This window comes from Lactuca serriola, chromosome 3, assembly GCF_051521515.1.
Source record: "Lactuca serriola cultivar US96UC23 chromosome 3, Lser_US96UC23_V15, whole genome shotgun sequence".
In the NCBI taxonomy this organism is placed as follows: Eukaryota; Viridiplantae; Streptophyta; class Magnoliopsida; order Asterales; family Asteraceae; genus Lactuca; species Lactuca serriola.
This window is the reverse complement of record NC_136410.1, coordinates 72,417,264-72,432,540: the sequence shown is the minus strand read 5'-3', so window position 1 is coordinate 72,432,540 and position 15,277 is coordinate 72,417,264. Positions and strand designations below refer to the sequence as shown.

At 33.3% G+C, this 15,277-nt stretch overlaps 2 protein-coding genes and 1 long non-coding RNA gene across 6 annotated transcripts; 2 read left to right on the top strand and 1 right to left on the bottom strand.

Annotated features, from left to right (window-relative positions):
* Window positions 1-3,750: 3,750 nt before the first annotated feature.
* RRG (sporulation protein (DUF155)) lies at window positions 3,751-6,093 on the top strand. Of its 2 annotated transcripts, none has more exons than XM_079030554.1 (7): window positions 3,751-4,433; window positions 4,663-4,774; window positions 4,852-5,011; window positions 5,109-5,257; window positions 5,351-5,502; window positions 5,618-5,732; window positions 5,814-6,093. In XM_079030554.1, exons 1-7 carry the CDS (start codon window positions 4,105-4,107, stop codon window positions 5,952-5,954), a joined length of 1,158 nt encoding a protein of 385 aa, XP_078886680.1. In that variant the 5' UTR covers window positions 3,751-4,104; the 3' UTR covers window positions 5,955-6,093. The 2 variants fall into 2 exon arrangements, with proteins under 2 accessions (XP_078886680.1, XP_078886681.1); XM_079030555.1 differs by having other exon boundaries at window positions 4,297-4,433; window positions 4,640-4,774.
* Window positions 6,094-6,216: 123 nt separating this feature from the next.
* LOC145092603 (uncharacterized protein At5g01610-like) lies at window positions 6,217-7,376 on the bottom strand. 3 transcript variants are annotated; one of them, XM_079030557.1, is made up of 4 exons: window positions 7,234-7,376; window positions 6,970-7,169; window positions 6,791-6,845; window positions 6,217-6,701 (listed from the first exon to the last, which is right to left on the bottom strand). In XM_079030557.1, the coding sequence occupies exons 2-4, from the start codon at window positions 7,075-7,077 to the stop codon at window positions 6,322-6,324; spliced, it is 543 nt and encodes a 180-aa protein (XP_078886683.1). In that variant the 5' UTR covers window positions 7,078-7,169; window positions 7,234-7,376; the 3' UTR covers window positions 6,217-6,321. The 3 variants fall into 3 exon arrangements, with proteins under 3 accessions (XP_078886683.1, XP_078886684.1, XP_078886682.1); XM_079030558.1 differs by having other exon boundaries at window positions 6,970-7,113; window positions 7,234-7,374; XM_079030556.1 differs by lacking the exon at window positions 7,234-7,376 and having other exon boundaries at window positions 6,970-7,227.
* Window positions 7,377-9,033: 1,657 nt separating this feature from the next.
* Window positions 9,034-12,458, top strand: LOC145092604 (uncharacterized). Its single transcript, XR_013702594.1, has 3 exons — window positions 9,034-9,217; window positions 10,095-12,126; window positions 12,216-12,458. It is a non-coding gene; the product is annotated as an uncharacterized LOC145092604 (long non-coding RNA).
* Window positions 12,459-15,277: the final 2,819 nt, after the last annotated feature.

The following is a 15,277-nucleotide window of genomic DNA, read 5'->3' as shown; positions in this document are numbered from 1 at the left end:
CGTGTGTCGCGATTTAGCAATAGTTATTGTCAATGTAACTTCTATATCGATTACAATAGAAAACTATATTTGTATTGTTCAATGTATGTTTAATAACTGCGATCAACGATTTACGTCGTGCACATCAGTGTTTCCATCGGTGGATGGGGTGTGACATTACCCCATGGATTAAGAAGTGAAAATTGTTCAATGGAGGGAGTATTTGGCTTATTTACGTGAGGGAGAAGAATGGGAGAAAGACGCTTCAAATAGACTCATCTATGACCACTTATACAACTTTAGTCCCTCCTTACCAAAGTTCCTTCAATAAGGCTCCCAAACTAACCAAGGAACTTCCAGTAACTCACATATGGTCCCTCTTCATCATAAGCTTTACAAACTAAGTCCAAGATACCTAGTTGGTCAGCTCTTAAGTCAAGCCTAAGTTTCACCTATTTGACGCAAATGACCCTTCTAACAAAATACTTCGCTAGATATTAAAATTCTATTATAGTTTTCTACTCATATGTCTGGCACATCATCATCTACAAACACTTGGCATGCTCCCTTTGACCATTTCAATTCAATTCATAACTATTTGGGATCATGGTTCATTTTTTTGACAAATTTTAATAATAAGCCATCTTTCAAGCTTCAATTTGGTTCAGTTTTTAGCTAAAACCGAACCATAACCATTATAAGTGCTTAATGCATTTCAGTTGCCATTGGGTATTGATTAGTATTGGTTTTGGTTAACGGTTTTTGTCGATTAATGATTATTGTTAATGGTTAATATTGGTTAATCATAATGGTTGAAAATGAGATAAAAATAAAAAATATTTTGCTATAAAAATGAAAAATATAAAGTACATTGTCATAAAAAGTGAACGATTAAGTGTTTATAACTATATTAATATGATAGAAGATTAGGTATCCCATTTAATTCCAAATAATTACCTTTTAAATTTCAATTCGAAAAATAATTACATACCATATATTTAATATTATATTAAAAACATTTATTAATATTATTGATTCGGTTCGGTTTTTAATGGTTCAGTTTTAGATGAAAACCATAATTGAACTATATGTATTTGGTTAATAAAAAATAGAAAGTACACCACTTTTTTTAGTAATGGTTCGGTTAAATGGTTCAATTATTTCGATTAATTTGATTTTGGTTCGGTTTTTCGATTAATATGATCATCCCTAACATAAAGGGTACAAAACCATAAGTGGATCCGCTATAAGAGAGAATGATATGTGTAGTTCCTTCTCCTATGTAAATCCAATGACACGCATGTTTTGCATCCAAACTCAACTACATCATTCATCTGCATAAATTCACAAACACCATCATGTAGACACGCACATGCACATACACTTTACTAAACATACTTTACTAAACATGTAAATAATACCGAATACATAAGATCACATACACGAGTTCTTGCTTCGTTTATTGTGAAAGATTCTAATGCCACAATAAAGAAAAATTCATAACTAAGGAGTCTGGAGAGCTTAAAACCCTAGCTTCGCTACAACTGTTGCAACATACAATGAATGTCGTATAAACTTTCATATAACCCTAGTTCAATAGACCGCATCATTATATTTATCAATAAATATATTTTGATCAAAATATCTGATCTAACTAATATACCTCTTGAATAGAATAAAGTGATACTTCCAAATGAGTAATCACTAATGAAGTAACGAAAAATACAATTTTATCTTGCATTTGAAGAAAAAGGAACATGCAATCCAAACAGGACATTCTAGACACATTATCGATTTGTCCGTTTGGGCAAGTGGTCCCTTGAAATAGCATTTCAGACACTCGATTTTGACTAAAAAACAACTCAAATTTAGAAATTGTAGTGTTGCGAATAATAATGGCTACCTTATTCATTTTCCTAAATAACTTGGGTTATAAACTGGAAAAAGTAGGTTCAAAACTCAAAATAATTGTCTAGAATCCAATAAGCTTATCTGAAATGGATGGGATTTTCATATCGTCGTAACTTTGTGTCCACCTTTTGGTAGCCTTATAGATATGATGACTATTAAAGTGGTACTATGGTAGAATTGTATGTTCTTAAGAATAATCCAATCTATCACGAGAACACTAATTTGGGATTTCATTGAGTGCATATATATAGAGTGGAATTCAGTCCTCAGGATTCTATCTATGCCACTTCTAGTCCTTCCGCATAAAGCCTTTACAGAATCAGTCCTTCATCGAAGCCCAGCTTTAAAGCCAAAGTCACAGCAGCCCATTCTCAAATTTGTTTAAGTCCATTACACAATATCACGTTGGAAAAAGTTGTGTGCATCTCTCAATTAAATCAAGTTAAAACAGTAACTATAAACCAATTTACTCTGATCACATCCATGATTTAGATCGAATAAAAATACATTTTCTGGAAAATGACTACTAGTAAAGTGGCCCATTCGTTGATATGTGTAATAAAGAAAATTGATCTTGCAATAATAAATTTGATTGGAAATGTCGTTTAAATATATGTGTTAGCGTGTTTGATAATGTGTGAAACTAATAGAGGAATAAAGTTTTCGTTGTTTCTTTGCTTTTAGGCTTTTGGGTGTACCCACGTCAAAAAGTATTGTCACATCAATGTCATATTATCTTCGCTTCCACATCATATATTTAAGAAATATTCATAACCCTCTGACTCTAAGAGGGGGTGTTAATGTATCCCACATCGGTACGACATGATAATATAAGTGGCTATATATATATTGGATTCCCCCGTCTCTCCACAAAGTGGATCCAGAACAAAAGTTTGAGGGTAGCACAACCTTTTTATTGCGTAATATACAATATGATTTTTTTCGGGTTCAGGTTAAACGAGTTTGGAATTTTGAGACTTTAACAGAAACGATTTGTGTTACTTTCAAAGTACATGTTAATGTTAATGGAAACCTAATTTCAAGATATAGGCAATGGAAACGTAATTTCAAATGTTAAACATGAAGTTTGGATTCCGATTTTCTTAAAATCAATGCAATTGAAACCTAAGTATGTGTTAATTTTAGTGGAATCCTAGTAAAGCGGTCAAGTACAAAACTACTTTCTAACTTCAAAGAAAAAATTAGAAACTTACCTTTTTCAAGATTTGGATTTTGGAGATTGGGATCTCTAAAAATCCAATGATTTTTCCGTGTACCCTTTGTTCTTCCATCGCATACTTACAATGAATCCGTCTTCTTCTAGGGTATGCAACATCTATTTTATATTTTTGTTCCTTGATTTATGTCATGATTTCCATCGGTCCTCCCGTTCCTTTAATTTCAACGACATGTGCCCAAATAATTCACAATTGGGCTTCTAGCCTTTTGGATTTTGGAGTTTAAACATTGATATAAACTATAAACAAACTAAGGGATATCCTAAAGTTCTCGGTAACTTAAACTAAAACTAAAACGAAAAAAAAAAGGTTATACTAATTGGGATTTTTGAGGGGTAGCCTACAGGTCATATTCTTTAAATTTCATATCCGAAATACTTTTTTTTTTGTCGGAAATCAATTTTCGAAAATGTGCATTTTGAAATCCATGGTTATATTTCGCTAGTTTCGTTAAAAGATGGTTATAGTGTGAGATATGTTTTGCTTCTCAAAGCTAAAAGTTTGACGAACGATTTTTTTTTTTTTTTTTTTTTTTTTTTTTTTTTTTTTTTAAATTCAAACTTTTTTCTAAAATCCAAAAAACGAAAAGCAAAAGGCACTAATGTGTTTATTTTAAAAGTATCTGTTCTATAGAAAAAGATTTCTTGGACGTGTTGCTCTCGTACCCATTCCCCGTAGCATTTCAACATTACCCTGCTAACCATCGATCTTGCTTTGCAAAGGATGGTCTCTCTCCGTCGATTCATCATACATCCATGAACTTTTACCGAGTCCGGTGGCTCTTCTAACGCAACGCAAGCCGCCTCCTTCCCCCCCAAGAAAAGACATGAAGAAATCATCCAATCTCCGAACATTCAATCAACGCCACCGCTGCAACTGCAACAGAAGAACATTAACATCCAATCGTAGCACTACTAATCAGTAGTTCACATTAATATCCAATCGTAGAACTACTTATCGGTAGTAGTTCCAGTGAATGGGGAGATGGAGAACCTCCCTTCTTGTCTCAAGATTCGCCACCAATTCATTTTCTCGAAAAACCCATGTTTTTCGACCTAATTTTGTTTTCCGCCGTCTTGTTAGACCTCTAAATCCCGATCCCGATCCCTCTCTTAGTTCATTAATTCCTTCGAATAGTTATGGTAGCTTTAGGGCCTTCTCTTCTTATCCGACTGCGGCACGCCCCATTTTTGATCTTGGTAGTTATGACGACGAACAGAAATATTCAGAAGAATTGTTTTTGCACGATGAAGATGATGATGAGCTCAGGAAGATCTCCGTCAGAGCTATCTTTCTCTGCACCAGGTTCCTATTTCTTCATCATGTTTATGATTCAGTTGTTGTTTTAAGGCTATTGATTACCATGCCCGTGTAGTGTTTGTTGAAATGCCAATGAATCCTATCGCAAACAGGCGATCATTTGAAAACTTGTATGCCATGCTTTTGGGATCCTAATCCCTATTCTCATATCTGCTTTTTGTTGTTTTCTTCTTTATGCTTTGGTTTCTCAGAGTCAGATATATGGTTTTGGCAGTGTTGATTTGAAGAGCCTGCAAGTTGAGATATCAAGCCATTTTGTTCCTCCTACTTCCCGCTCAACAAACCATATCGCTCTCAGATTTTCCAATTTCAGTTCAGATCATATGGTTTGGGTTTTGTCACACTTTTTCATTCTAGAACTTTCTGTTACAAAAGTCTAATTTAGAAAAGGTTTTTACTTCAGGACATTGATGTTGAAGAAAACCCTAGCTCCCATAGTTATATGGTCGTGTTCCAATACGGATCTGCTGTGTTGTTTAATGTTGAAGATCATGAGGTTGAGTCTTACCTTGACATTATTAGAAGACATGCTTCTGGATTGCTTCAAGAAACAAGAAAAGATGGTTAGTTAACTTAACTATAACATCTTTTCTTTTTCAAACACTTTGGTCCATAATACCCCTGCCTTAATAAAGCATGTGTGGTTGTGTAAACAAACAGATTATGTGGTGAAGGAGAAGCCATTGTTGATGGAGGATATGCAGGGTGGCCCAGATTACATTGTTCTGAGAAACTTTGATATTGACAGCATACGTACTATTAGTAGTGTTCTTGGCCAAAGTATTGCATTGGATTATTTTGTTTCACAGGTATCAAATCAAACAATCACCTTTTTCTATTTAGGTGTGAATATGAAATTATGCATTTTATCTTACAATTTTACATGTTTTGTTTTTAAAAAGGTTGATGGTATGATTGAAGAATTTACATATATCAATAGGGTAATGGAGAAAACGGGCACATTTACCATGGATAGGAAGAAGCTTTTCCAACTTGTTGGAAAAGCTAATTCAAATCTTGCTGATGTAATTCTTAGAGTAGGAATTTTCGACAGGTAAATTGCAATTTTCCATGAGGGTATTTTGTCTTTTGTACAACCTGTTTTGTTTTGTAAATCTTGATTATAAATTGAAGTTTGTAAAATGAAAGGATTTGTTGTTATTTTTCAGATCAGAGATTGCTTGGAGAGAGGCAAAATATGCTCAAATATATGAGTACCTTCGTGAGGAATATGAAGTAACACAACGGTTTGGAAATCTTGATTATAAATTGAAGTTTGTTGAGGTAACTTTTCACACCAGAATTTGTTTTATTAAAATCTTGAATATGAATCTTATTTTTCTTTCTTGTTTGCTTGTTTTGCAGCATAATATTCATTTTCTACAAGAAGCACTGCAAAATCGGAAGTCGGATCTTTTGGAATGGTGCATCATTGTGTTGCTGAGCATTGAGAACTTTATAGGAATATATGAAATCATCCGGGAAACAAACATAGTCCCAATATGATATATGATATATTGATAAAAAGATCATGTTTTGTTATTGTGTTTAGAAAATAGTAGTGAAATAGGAAAGTATTGATTTAAAACCCAAAGAATGTCAATATTTTGCTCATTTAGAATTGCAAATGTGATAATTACAACTATTTGAATTTTGCATTGTTTGACAAAACCGATTTAATATACAAACCCAAAATATGTTGTTATATTTCTTTATCCCAAATGACAACATACTTGCATTATTTACCCATGATAATGATAACAATGTATTTACTAATAATAATATCAATATGTAAAATGAAACTTGTAAGAAGCAACGCAAATCCAAACACAGCGATAAAAGTAGAAAATTTAGGGTCAATTTGATACAGTTTTCAAAATTCTTGACATCGAATGGCAACACTAGGAATTTCATAAGCATCTTTAGGCTTAGATCTTTTAACTCCTGCAGTAAACCAGACCTTATCTGATCGATAACCTTCAACTGCAATATTTGTGATTTTGACCCATACCAACACCTTTGTTTTCATTCCTTCAATGTTACTCAACTTTCCCCTCAACAAAATGGCTTTCACTCGAGTGGCGTACCTTATGACAGATGAGTCCTTGAAGCTTACCTCACAAGCTGAGGGCAAATGCACCACTAGTTTTCCCTTTGTTTCATCAAATTCATAAGATACTATGTTGTCAGGGAAAAGACCCGGTGGTAAGTTGAACTCACGGAGGAGCTCCGGCAAGGACTTCTCCGGTTTTCCTGTGATTTAACATGAATAATCTCGTCATTGGTGTTAATCGCGAATAATACTGATAATCTGAATTTGGATTTTGATTTTGACTTTGTACCTTTGAGCTTGTTAAAAATCCATTTTGCCTTCTCTTCAACAGTAGTTGATAAAGTCTGCGAGATTTAAACATTGTAAGTTCTAGGTTAACAACAAAACCACCAGATAATCGAGCTACATTTTAACGATAATCGATAATCAGACATAAAATTAAGAGAAAACAGGGGAAATCAAACATACAGTTAGGTCATCGGAGATGTTGGACAACTCCTGTTTAGCTTTCTTTGCAATCCAATAGCTTCCTGCTTTAGCTTTGATGCTTCCGACTTTCACCAATGCTTTCTCCATTTTCCCCCTATGCTCTTGCACACCTTCGCACAATCACTATACGTAAAATTGTGTGTAATTTCTGTTAACTTAAGAAGATGGGTTTCTGCGCCCTGAAAGTGGGAAACGCTGTTTAGTAGAAAGGGTAAATGAGGGAAAGTGTGAAGACAAACATACCGATTTGATGCGAGTGACATGCAGCTGTACTTCAAATGAGTGGGGAGAATTTGAGCTCACAGTTTTCGAGAGTGTAATTTAACAAAAAGAGTGAGGTTGTTTCGGTAATTTTGGCTTGGAACCGCCGATTTGTTCTGTAGGTTTGTTTGGATTCAGATCAATGGTGTTTCTTCATTTAAAAGTTTATTTATTTTTTTTTTTTTTCATAAAGTGATTGTAGGGCAACTAAGGGAATAGTACAGGGACCATAAGTGTAAAATTTATTTTTTTTTAAAACAATATACAAAGCAAACCCATACGCAGCTTCTGGTTTGCGTTGTTTGCCTCCATATATATGCAATCGCGTTTTGCGCAATACATACGTACACATATGTTGACCCTAGAGTATCTAAGCCGCCAAGAGAGAGAAAGTGAAGAGGAGAGGGATATCGGAGAGACGGGAGTGTGCGATGCCGAGAAGAAAGAAAAAGGGAAAACTTGTTCTTGCTGATGTACGATCAACCTACAGGTTAGTTTTTCGATTATTCTTGATCCCTAAGGTTTTCCTATATATACATAAAGCATGCACCCCCCCTCCCTATACCGCCGGGAAACCACCACAACACCACTGTGTTCGTGGGTGAGTTTTAGACATGGTGATCAGCCTTTGTAGCCTTGTTCTTGCTGTTCATGTCTTAGTACTTAGATATCATGAATCATGATAAATTGATAATGCCCAAACTATTGAAAACAGCCGTTACATGCTTAATTAAAAATCCCCTCGAATAACCTATACTGGGATTTCTTTGTTATGGACGTGTAACAGCCCCTTTGAAGCAAGAGAATGAGGAAAATGGCCCTTAAGGCTTTGATATTGCCCGGATGCCTTACAAACCGACAGCAGCCTTGATGTGTTTCTAGGCGTTTTCTTCCTGCCTAGACCAATGCAAGACCTTACTCCTACGGTTTCTATGAGTGAATAGAACTCAAGGATAACATCCCCACAATAGCGGTAATGTTGTCCCAGATGCTATACACAAAACCTAAAAAAACATAAAATAGATCTATGTAATCTTGATGCATTAAAACAGATTTATACGTACATGGGAAGTTTAAAAACACGAAGCTTAGGGTTAGGAATGATTAGAATACAACTAAAGGCTTGAAATTAGAGTTTGTTGATGTTAGTAACTTCCATGGGATCCATTGATGAACCCACGTTGTCATTATGATTCATTGGAGTTTGTAATCTAGGGATTGTCCTTGATGTATTTTCATGGGAATTTCCAAAGTTGAATGAGAACCAACAAACCCTAATTAATCACATAGATTGATAAAAGATGTTGAATGGAAAGGATGTAAACATCACCGTTGTTGGTGATGATTATGAGTATGGAAAGGAATGATATCTTGAAGTCTTTTAGACTATAGTTGTCAAAATCGCGATCATTATCATAGGATTGTAAGATCCTACGATCTTAGGTATGAAAAACGATCCGGATCGTAAAAAGATCGTATTTGGGGTAGGATCGTAAGATCGTAGGTAGGATTATAGGTAGCCCTGTCGAAAATACCCGTTACCCGAATTACCCGCCCGATTTTTTCGGGTATCGGGTAAATCGGGTCGGATAAATCGGGTATCGGGTTAGTTTTTTCTGGTATTCGGGTAACCCGGTTTTTTTTTCAGGTCGGGTAAAGGGTATCTTAGTTGGGTTTCGGGTTTACCCGATTACCCGATTTTTCCTTAAAAAATAATGGCCCAATACTAAAACCCATTTATGATCCCTGTATGGTATATGTCCGATTATCTGTAATCCGCCCAATTCCCCTCCCAATCCCCTCATTCTATTCTCTTTACTCTCTACAACTAGATTTTTTTTTATTAAAAAAAACCTCGTCCGTCATTCCTCGTATCATCAACACCGGTCATCAATCGTTGTCGCTGGTCATCAAGTCATTGTCACCGTACATCAGGTCGTCGCCGGTCAGCAGCTCGTCATCGTAGGTTAGTTCTCAGTCTCGTACCGGTCATCAATTATCGCCATTTTTTTAGTTAATCATATGATATTAAGGTGTGCAGTCTTGGTTTCTAAATCTGATTACTTCGATTTCAGCTATACACTTTGATTTAGTGTGAAAAATCGACCACCAAATATAACTAACAATTTCAATTTTGAAGTTAAGGTTTTGTAGTGTGCATCTGTTTCTTTTTTATTTTTAATTCATTTATGCTGTGTTGCTCTCCTATTTGCATTCTGAATCTTGTTACCTGGTTATGTTCAACTTTTGGTGTTCTATTTGCATTCTTGAGTTTTTTATGTCAAACAAATGAATGGTGGATCGGTGTACTGTAATGTAATATAATAAATTTGTTATAAAGATACATTATGGGAATTGAACATCTTTTTTTAAATAGATGTTTAGTAACAACAACTGGAATGTTGTATAACAAGGGTTGTTATAAAACTTCTCTCACAAAACCTATCACATATGATGGAAGAAGAATTACTGTGAGACACCAAGTTTGGCACAATAAGTTAAATGAGTTTTAGATATCACCTGCTCCAGTTTTTTTTTTTTTTTTTTTTTTTTTTTTTTTTTTTCTTTTTGGGAAATGTAATAATAGTGAATAACGACGAATTGTTGTTTACTCTTTTCAAATTTATTCATCTTTAGACATGTAATAATTTTGTTTTCTACTAAGTTTTTATTATCTTAAACAGGTAAGTTGGATAGATAATATGTTAAATGATCTTAGTCAAATTGTGTAATTTTTTATCATGATCTTATACCGATTTAGACAATAAACTATTATGATCTTTTTTTTCTTCATTATTATGTTTTTAACAATTTTTTTGTTTTGATTTTTTTTTCTGTTTTAGATGTCAAAAACGGATGAATATATTGAAGTGGATGATGAGACAATTGAAGTTGAAAATCCAACCAATGATCAAGTTCCACAAGAAAATGTGAAAAAAACTTAAGAATTTAATCCAAGATCGAAAGTTTGGAAAGAATTTGGAAGGTATAAGGACGAAAATGGTGTGCAAAGATGCAAATGTAAGCATTGTGGTGGCGGGAAATACAAGTGCGAATCAAGTGGTTATGGGACCAAAAATCTAGGTTATCATTTGACTAAATGTAAAGCTTACTCGGATAAACTTAGTGGTGGACAAACACAACTAGCTTTCCAATATGGTGATGAAAACAAATTGTCAACTTGGAAATTTGATCAAAATGATAGTCGGAAGGCTCTAGCCCACATGTTAGTAGTTGACGAACTTCCATTTAGCTTTGTAGAAGGTGCGGGCTTTAGGTATTACAATAGTTACTCAACCATTGTTTAAAGTTCCATGTAGAAGTACAAGCACAACAGATGTCTACCAATTGTTTGTAGATGAAAAAGAAAAAATTTGTGAATTTATTAAAAAAACATTGGTAGAATATGTTTGACCACTGATACATGGACTTCTAAACAACAATCATGTTATATGTGTCTCACCGCCCACTTTATTGATAACGAATGGAAATTAAAAAAAAAAGTGTTGTGTTTTTCTTCTCAAGAGAGTCACCGTGGGGTTGATATTGGAAAAATGGTTGAGAAATGTTTAATGGAGTGGGAAATAGAAAATGTTTTAACAATTTCTGTTGACAATGCAAGTGCAAATGATGTGGCAATTGACTTCTTGAAAAAAAGTTTTCAAAACTCCAACAAGTGTCTTCTAAATGGGAAATGTATGCACATTCGATGTGTTGCCCACATTTTAAATTTAGTGGTGCAAGATGGCATAAAAAAGTTGATAAGGCGGTTGAGATAGTTCGATGGGCGGTTAAATGGATTAGACAATCACCTTCTAGAATTCATAAGTTTACCGAGTTTGCTAAGGTTGCTAATCCCGGTATAACAAAACACTTGAAGAGAGATGTGCCAACAAGATGGAACTCTACTTACCATATGTTGGAAATTGCCCAAGCTTACGAAAAAACTTTTGAGAGATATGATCTTGAGGAATTTGATTTTCGGTGCGAAATTGAAAAGGCGGGTTTGTCGATTCCTTCATCAAGCGATTGGGAAAGGGTTAGGAATGTATGTCATTTTTTAAAACCTTTTCATGATGTTACTTTGAGGATTTCTGAGACACTTTATGTGACATCAAACACATGCATTGAAGATATATATTCCATTCGTACGCTCTTGGATGATGCTATTTCCGATTCTAGTCTGTGTGATACTGCATTGGCCATGAAAATAAAGTTTGATAAGTATTTTGGCGACAGAAAAAATGAATTTATTGCTCTACTTTGCTTTGATTCTTGATCCGAGGAACAAAGTAAAGTATTTGGTTATACTACTTGAGGATCGTTATGGAGAAAAGGGGGTGGAGGCAAAAAAGAAATATATCATGGATTCTATGTATGAATTATATAATGATTATATTAGAATTCATTCTCCAAGTTCTACTTCAAGTACCGCCGAGTCTACCACTTCATCATCGATACTAGGGAAACGCCAAAACCCGGAGTTTATGGCACCTAATCCCCCTTTGAGAAATAAACTAAGAGAAAAGATGAAGACGAACATAGTTGAATCAATTGGGGAGTTAGAAAAGTATTTGAAAGAGAGTGTTGAAGACGACTCAGAAATGTTTAGTATTCTAGATTGGTGGAAAGTGAATAGTCCAAGATTCCCGATTCTATCATTGATGGCAAGAGATGTGTTCGCCATTCCCGTCTCAACCATGGCCTCGGAATCCGTTTTTAGCACTAGTGGGAGGGTTTTGGATCCGTTTAGGAGTTCTTTGACTCCTAAGATTGTTGAAAGTTTAATTTGTACACAAGACTGGATTTAGGGTAGCATAAGTGACACAATCGATTATGAAAAAGATTGGGAAGAAAATCAACAAATTGACAAAGGTAAATGTTTATCGTTGATTATTTTAATGACTGTAAATTTAATATCTTTTCTTTTTAATACTAACATTATTTGACTTTTTTTTATATAGAATTGAGCAAGATGAAGTAGTGAAGGTGCAAGAAGAACGAGTATATTTATGAATGTCTTTTTGAACATGACATGTTATTATTTTTATAATATGTAATGGTTATCTATGTTTTCTAGATTTAAAACCTGAGTTTTTTGGTAAATGCTAAATACATGCATATACATTAATATCAAGTAATTTAAATGGTTGACTTTGGTTGTTATTATTTAATCAAAATGCATTTGTGTATATTTTTCTTTGTCATTCGATTTTGGCTTATTTCTAGTATTTTAGTTTACAAATCTTTCATCTAAAACAATGAATAATAAATCTAGTGTAAATATTAAACTATTTTTTGATTCTATTAGATTAGATTAAATTGACTAAAAAATCTCAATGTTCAAAGTTAGATCATGACATATTTATTTCATTGAATTTATTTTTAGATGCCAATAAAATTTATTAAAAAAAAATAATAAAAAAAATAAAAAAAAATCGGGTAATACCCGAATTTTCCGAACCCAACCCATTACCCGAATTACCCAAACCCGAATTACCCGAATTTAATTTGTGTCGGGTAACGGGTAATTTTCTTAACATGAAAAACCCGAATTACCCGAAACCCGAAAATTTTACCCGATCAACACCCCTAATCATAGGATCGAGATCTGATCCGATCCAGATCTCGATCCTACCTTCCTTTATTTTTTTATTATTATTTTTTTTTGCAAATGAATTTTTTTTACCACTTTATGTCTTTTACCCTTTACCAATCTACCATTTATCATTTTTTATTGTGACTTATGACTAATATTTTGAAGTTTTATAACTTTTGAATGAAAAATTAAATGTTTGAAATATTTTTCATGATTAAATATTATAAATTAAAATTATATTTTATTTTGTGGGATCTTAAGATCTCGATCCCGATCTTGCAAACCCAAAAACGATCATAGGTAGGATCCCGATCTTGACAACCTTGTTTTAGACCATGAAATGGGTTAAGGAGTAAATAGTAATACCTATGTTTACTTATAGGTGAATAGTAGGCACACAAGTCATGTGCTATTTACCACAACTAGAGGTGAGTACATACCAAAATACATGTCCATATTTTCTTTATGATTTTTAAATGATGTTGTGTTCCTTATGTATTACATGTAATACATTGTGTTCCTTATGTACTACATGTAATACTATATGTATTCGCTTGCATTGCATGAAAAGTATATATATGTTTGAAAGGTGTGTTATGATAAAAAGGGACAACTATAATTTCTTTTGCACCTGATTTTCACTTATAAACTTGTGTGCATCTAGGATGTGTTTATGATCTGAGTGATCATTAACGATGATCACAAGAACCAATAATGAAAAATGATGTTGTGGCGGTGTTCTAGATATCCTCCATTTGTATATGAGGCTAGTTACCTTGTATGTGGATCTTGTGTAATGCCTGAGCACATTATCCTAGTTATAACGGTCTACTTATGTGATGTTTGGCAACATGCTACAAGTGATGTTTGACAAATGTGACATCAATGTTTGGACAAGTTCTCCTTTCAATGACCTGAATGTGAGGTTGGACTTGAGATAACCAGGGTTGAGAATTAGAAGCAAAAGCATTGCACTTATTATATGACGTGTTAGTGTTTTAATGATGTTTTACAAATGAAAAATAATGATTCCCTCTTCATGACGAATGACAATTTCTCTTTAATGACGAATGACAAATACCCTTAACCGACAAATGATGACATATGATGAACCACCAATGATGAGTATGACATTGTGCAAGATTCTACTTTTTCTCTTGTTTTTACCTATTATGATAATAATATATATATGACGATTTCTAAATATGTTGAGGTATTCATCTATAATATCTAAATGGCATCTTCAACTTTAAAGATGTTGACCTCGTTATTACTTTATAGAATTTTCAAGCTTGAATTATGTATTTTGATATGTATTCATGATAATTTGAGGATGAGGATGGAGGATGATACTTGGACATTTAGAATGTCATGTAGTGGTTTGCTTTTAAATTTATGTTCGACTTTTAGATTGTTATACTCTTCTATTTTTAAAAAGTTTACTTTAAACTTTGACGTTCATAACGTTGGGACCTATTTGTCATAACCATGGTTTTGATTATTAAAAAAATATTTTAAGTTAGTTAAAACATTCGACTTACGGGTGTTTTAATATATGATTAATTAATTTTAAAATAACTTATTCGGATATTTTTTTTATAAAAATTGTCACGACGTTATTCACATAATCAATAAGTTTTTTTTATCAAAACAAACATACTATTTTTGTGGATTTTATGTTATTGATGACTATTATTAGTTTTAACTAATTAGAAACTTCATTATTATTAGAAGATAGTTTTTTTTTTATTTTTTTATTTTTTTATTAAAGATTTTGCATTCAAATGAAACCATCTCAATAAAAGCAAAATTTATACTTAGGATGATCTTAATCTAATCCGATCATACCTCGTTAATGTTTATTATATAGACGAATCTCAAAAATTTGTCCATGCAACTTGAAATCTAGTATCACATATCGTTAAAGGTAAAAAGTATCATTGAGTATTATCGCTTCATTCATTATGTCTATTCATCTTGAATTATGCAAAACATCGTGACACCCATGCTTTTCTTTATATGATCTTATTTAGTTGTATGTAATCAAGACTATCTTGTTACTTTTTATGCTTTTGATATTTCTTCCTATTTTTTGCAATTTGTAGCAACAACAATTATGTTTAATGCTTTAAAAGTTAAATCTAATGTTATGGTTATGATCTTACAAAACGTAAACGATCTAAAAGATGAAATTTCAATCTTTAACAACTTTGGTTCAAAAGACACTGGCTATACACCATCTTGTTCCCTTTTTTTTTAGCTGGTAAAGTGGTAATGCTAATTTCTTCCCAGATTTCTTCGACTCACAATACCCACAAATCCGATCCCCGTGAGGAACTATCTCAAAGCCGATTTCAAAATGGTGGACCGATGGATGTTGGAGTGATCAGTTATTTGAAATTAAAAAAACCATAAGTAGAATTGGTT

Excerpts from the sequence above, each read along its gene's own strand:
- RRG (XM_079030554.1), top strand. The coding sequence starts at position 4,105 with ATGGGGAGATGGAGAACCTCCCTTCTTGTCTCAAGATTCGCCACCAAT. Across the intron at positions 4,775-4,851 it reads ATTTCAGTTCAGATCATATG|GACATTGATGTTGAAGAAAA; the intron begins GTTTGGGTTTTG and ends TTTTTACTTCAG. Across the intron at positions 5,733-5,813 it reads ATAAATTGAAGTTTGTTGAG|CATAATATTCATTTTCTACA; the intron begins GTAACTTTTCAC and ends CTTGTTTTGCAG.
- LOC145092603 (XM_079030557.1), bottom strand. The coding sequence starts at position 7,077 with ATGGAGAAAGCATTGGTGAAAGTCGGAAGCATCAAAGCTAAAGCAGGA. Across the intron at positions 6,846-6,969 it reads ACATCTCCGATGACCTAACT|ACTTTATCAACTACTGTTGA; the intron begins GTATGTTTGATT and ends TAAATCTCGCAG. Across the intron at positions 6,702-6,790 it reads GATTTTTAACAAGCTCAAAG|GAAAACCGGAGAAGTCCTTG; the intron begins GTACAAAGTCAA and ends GTTAAATCACAG.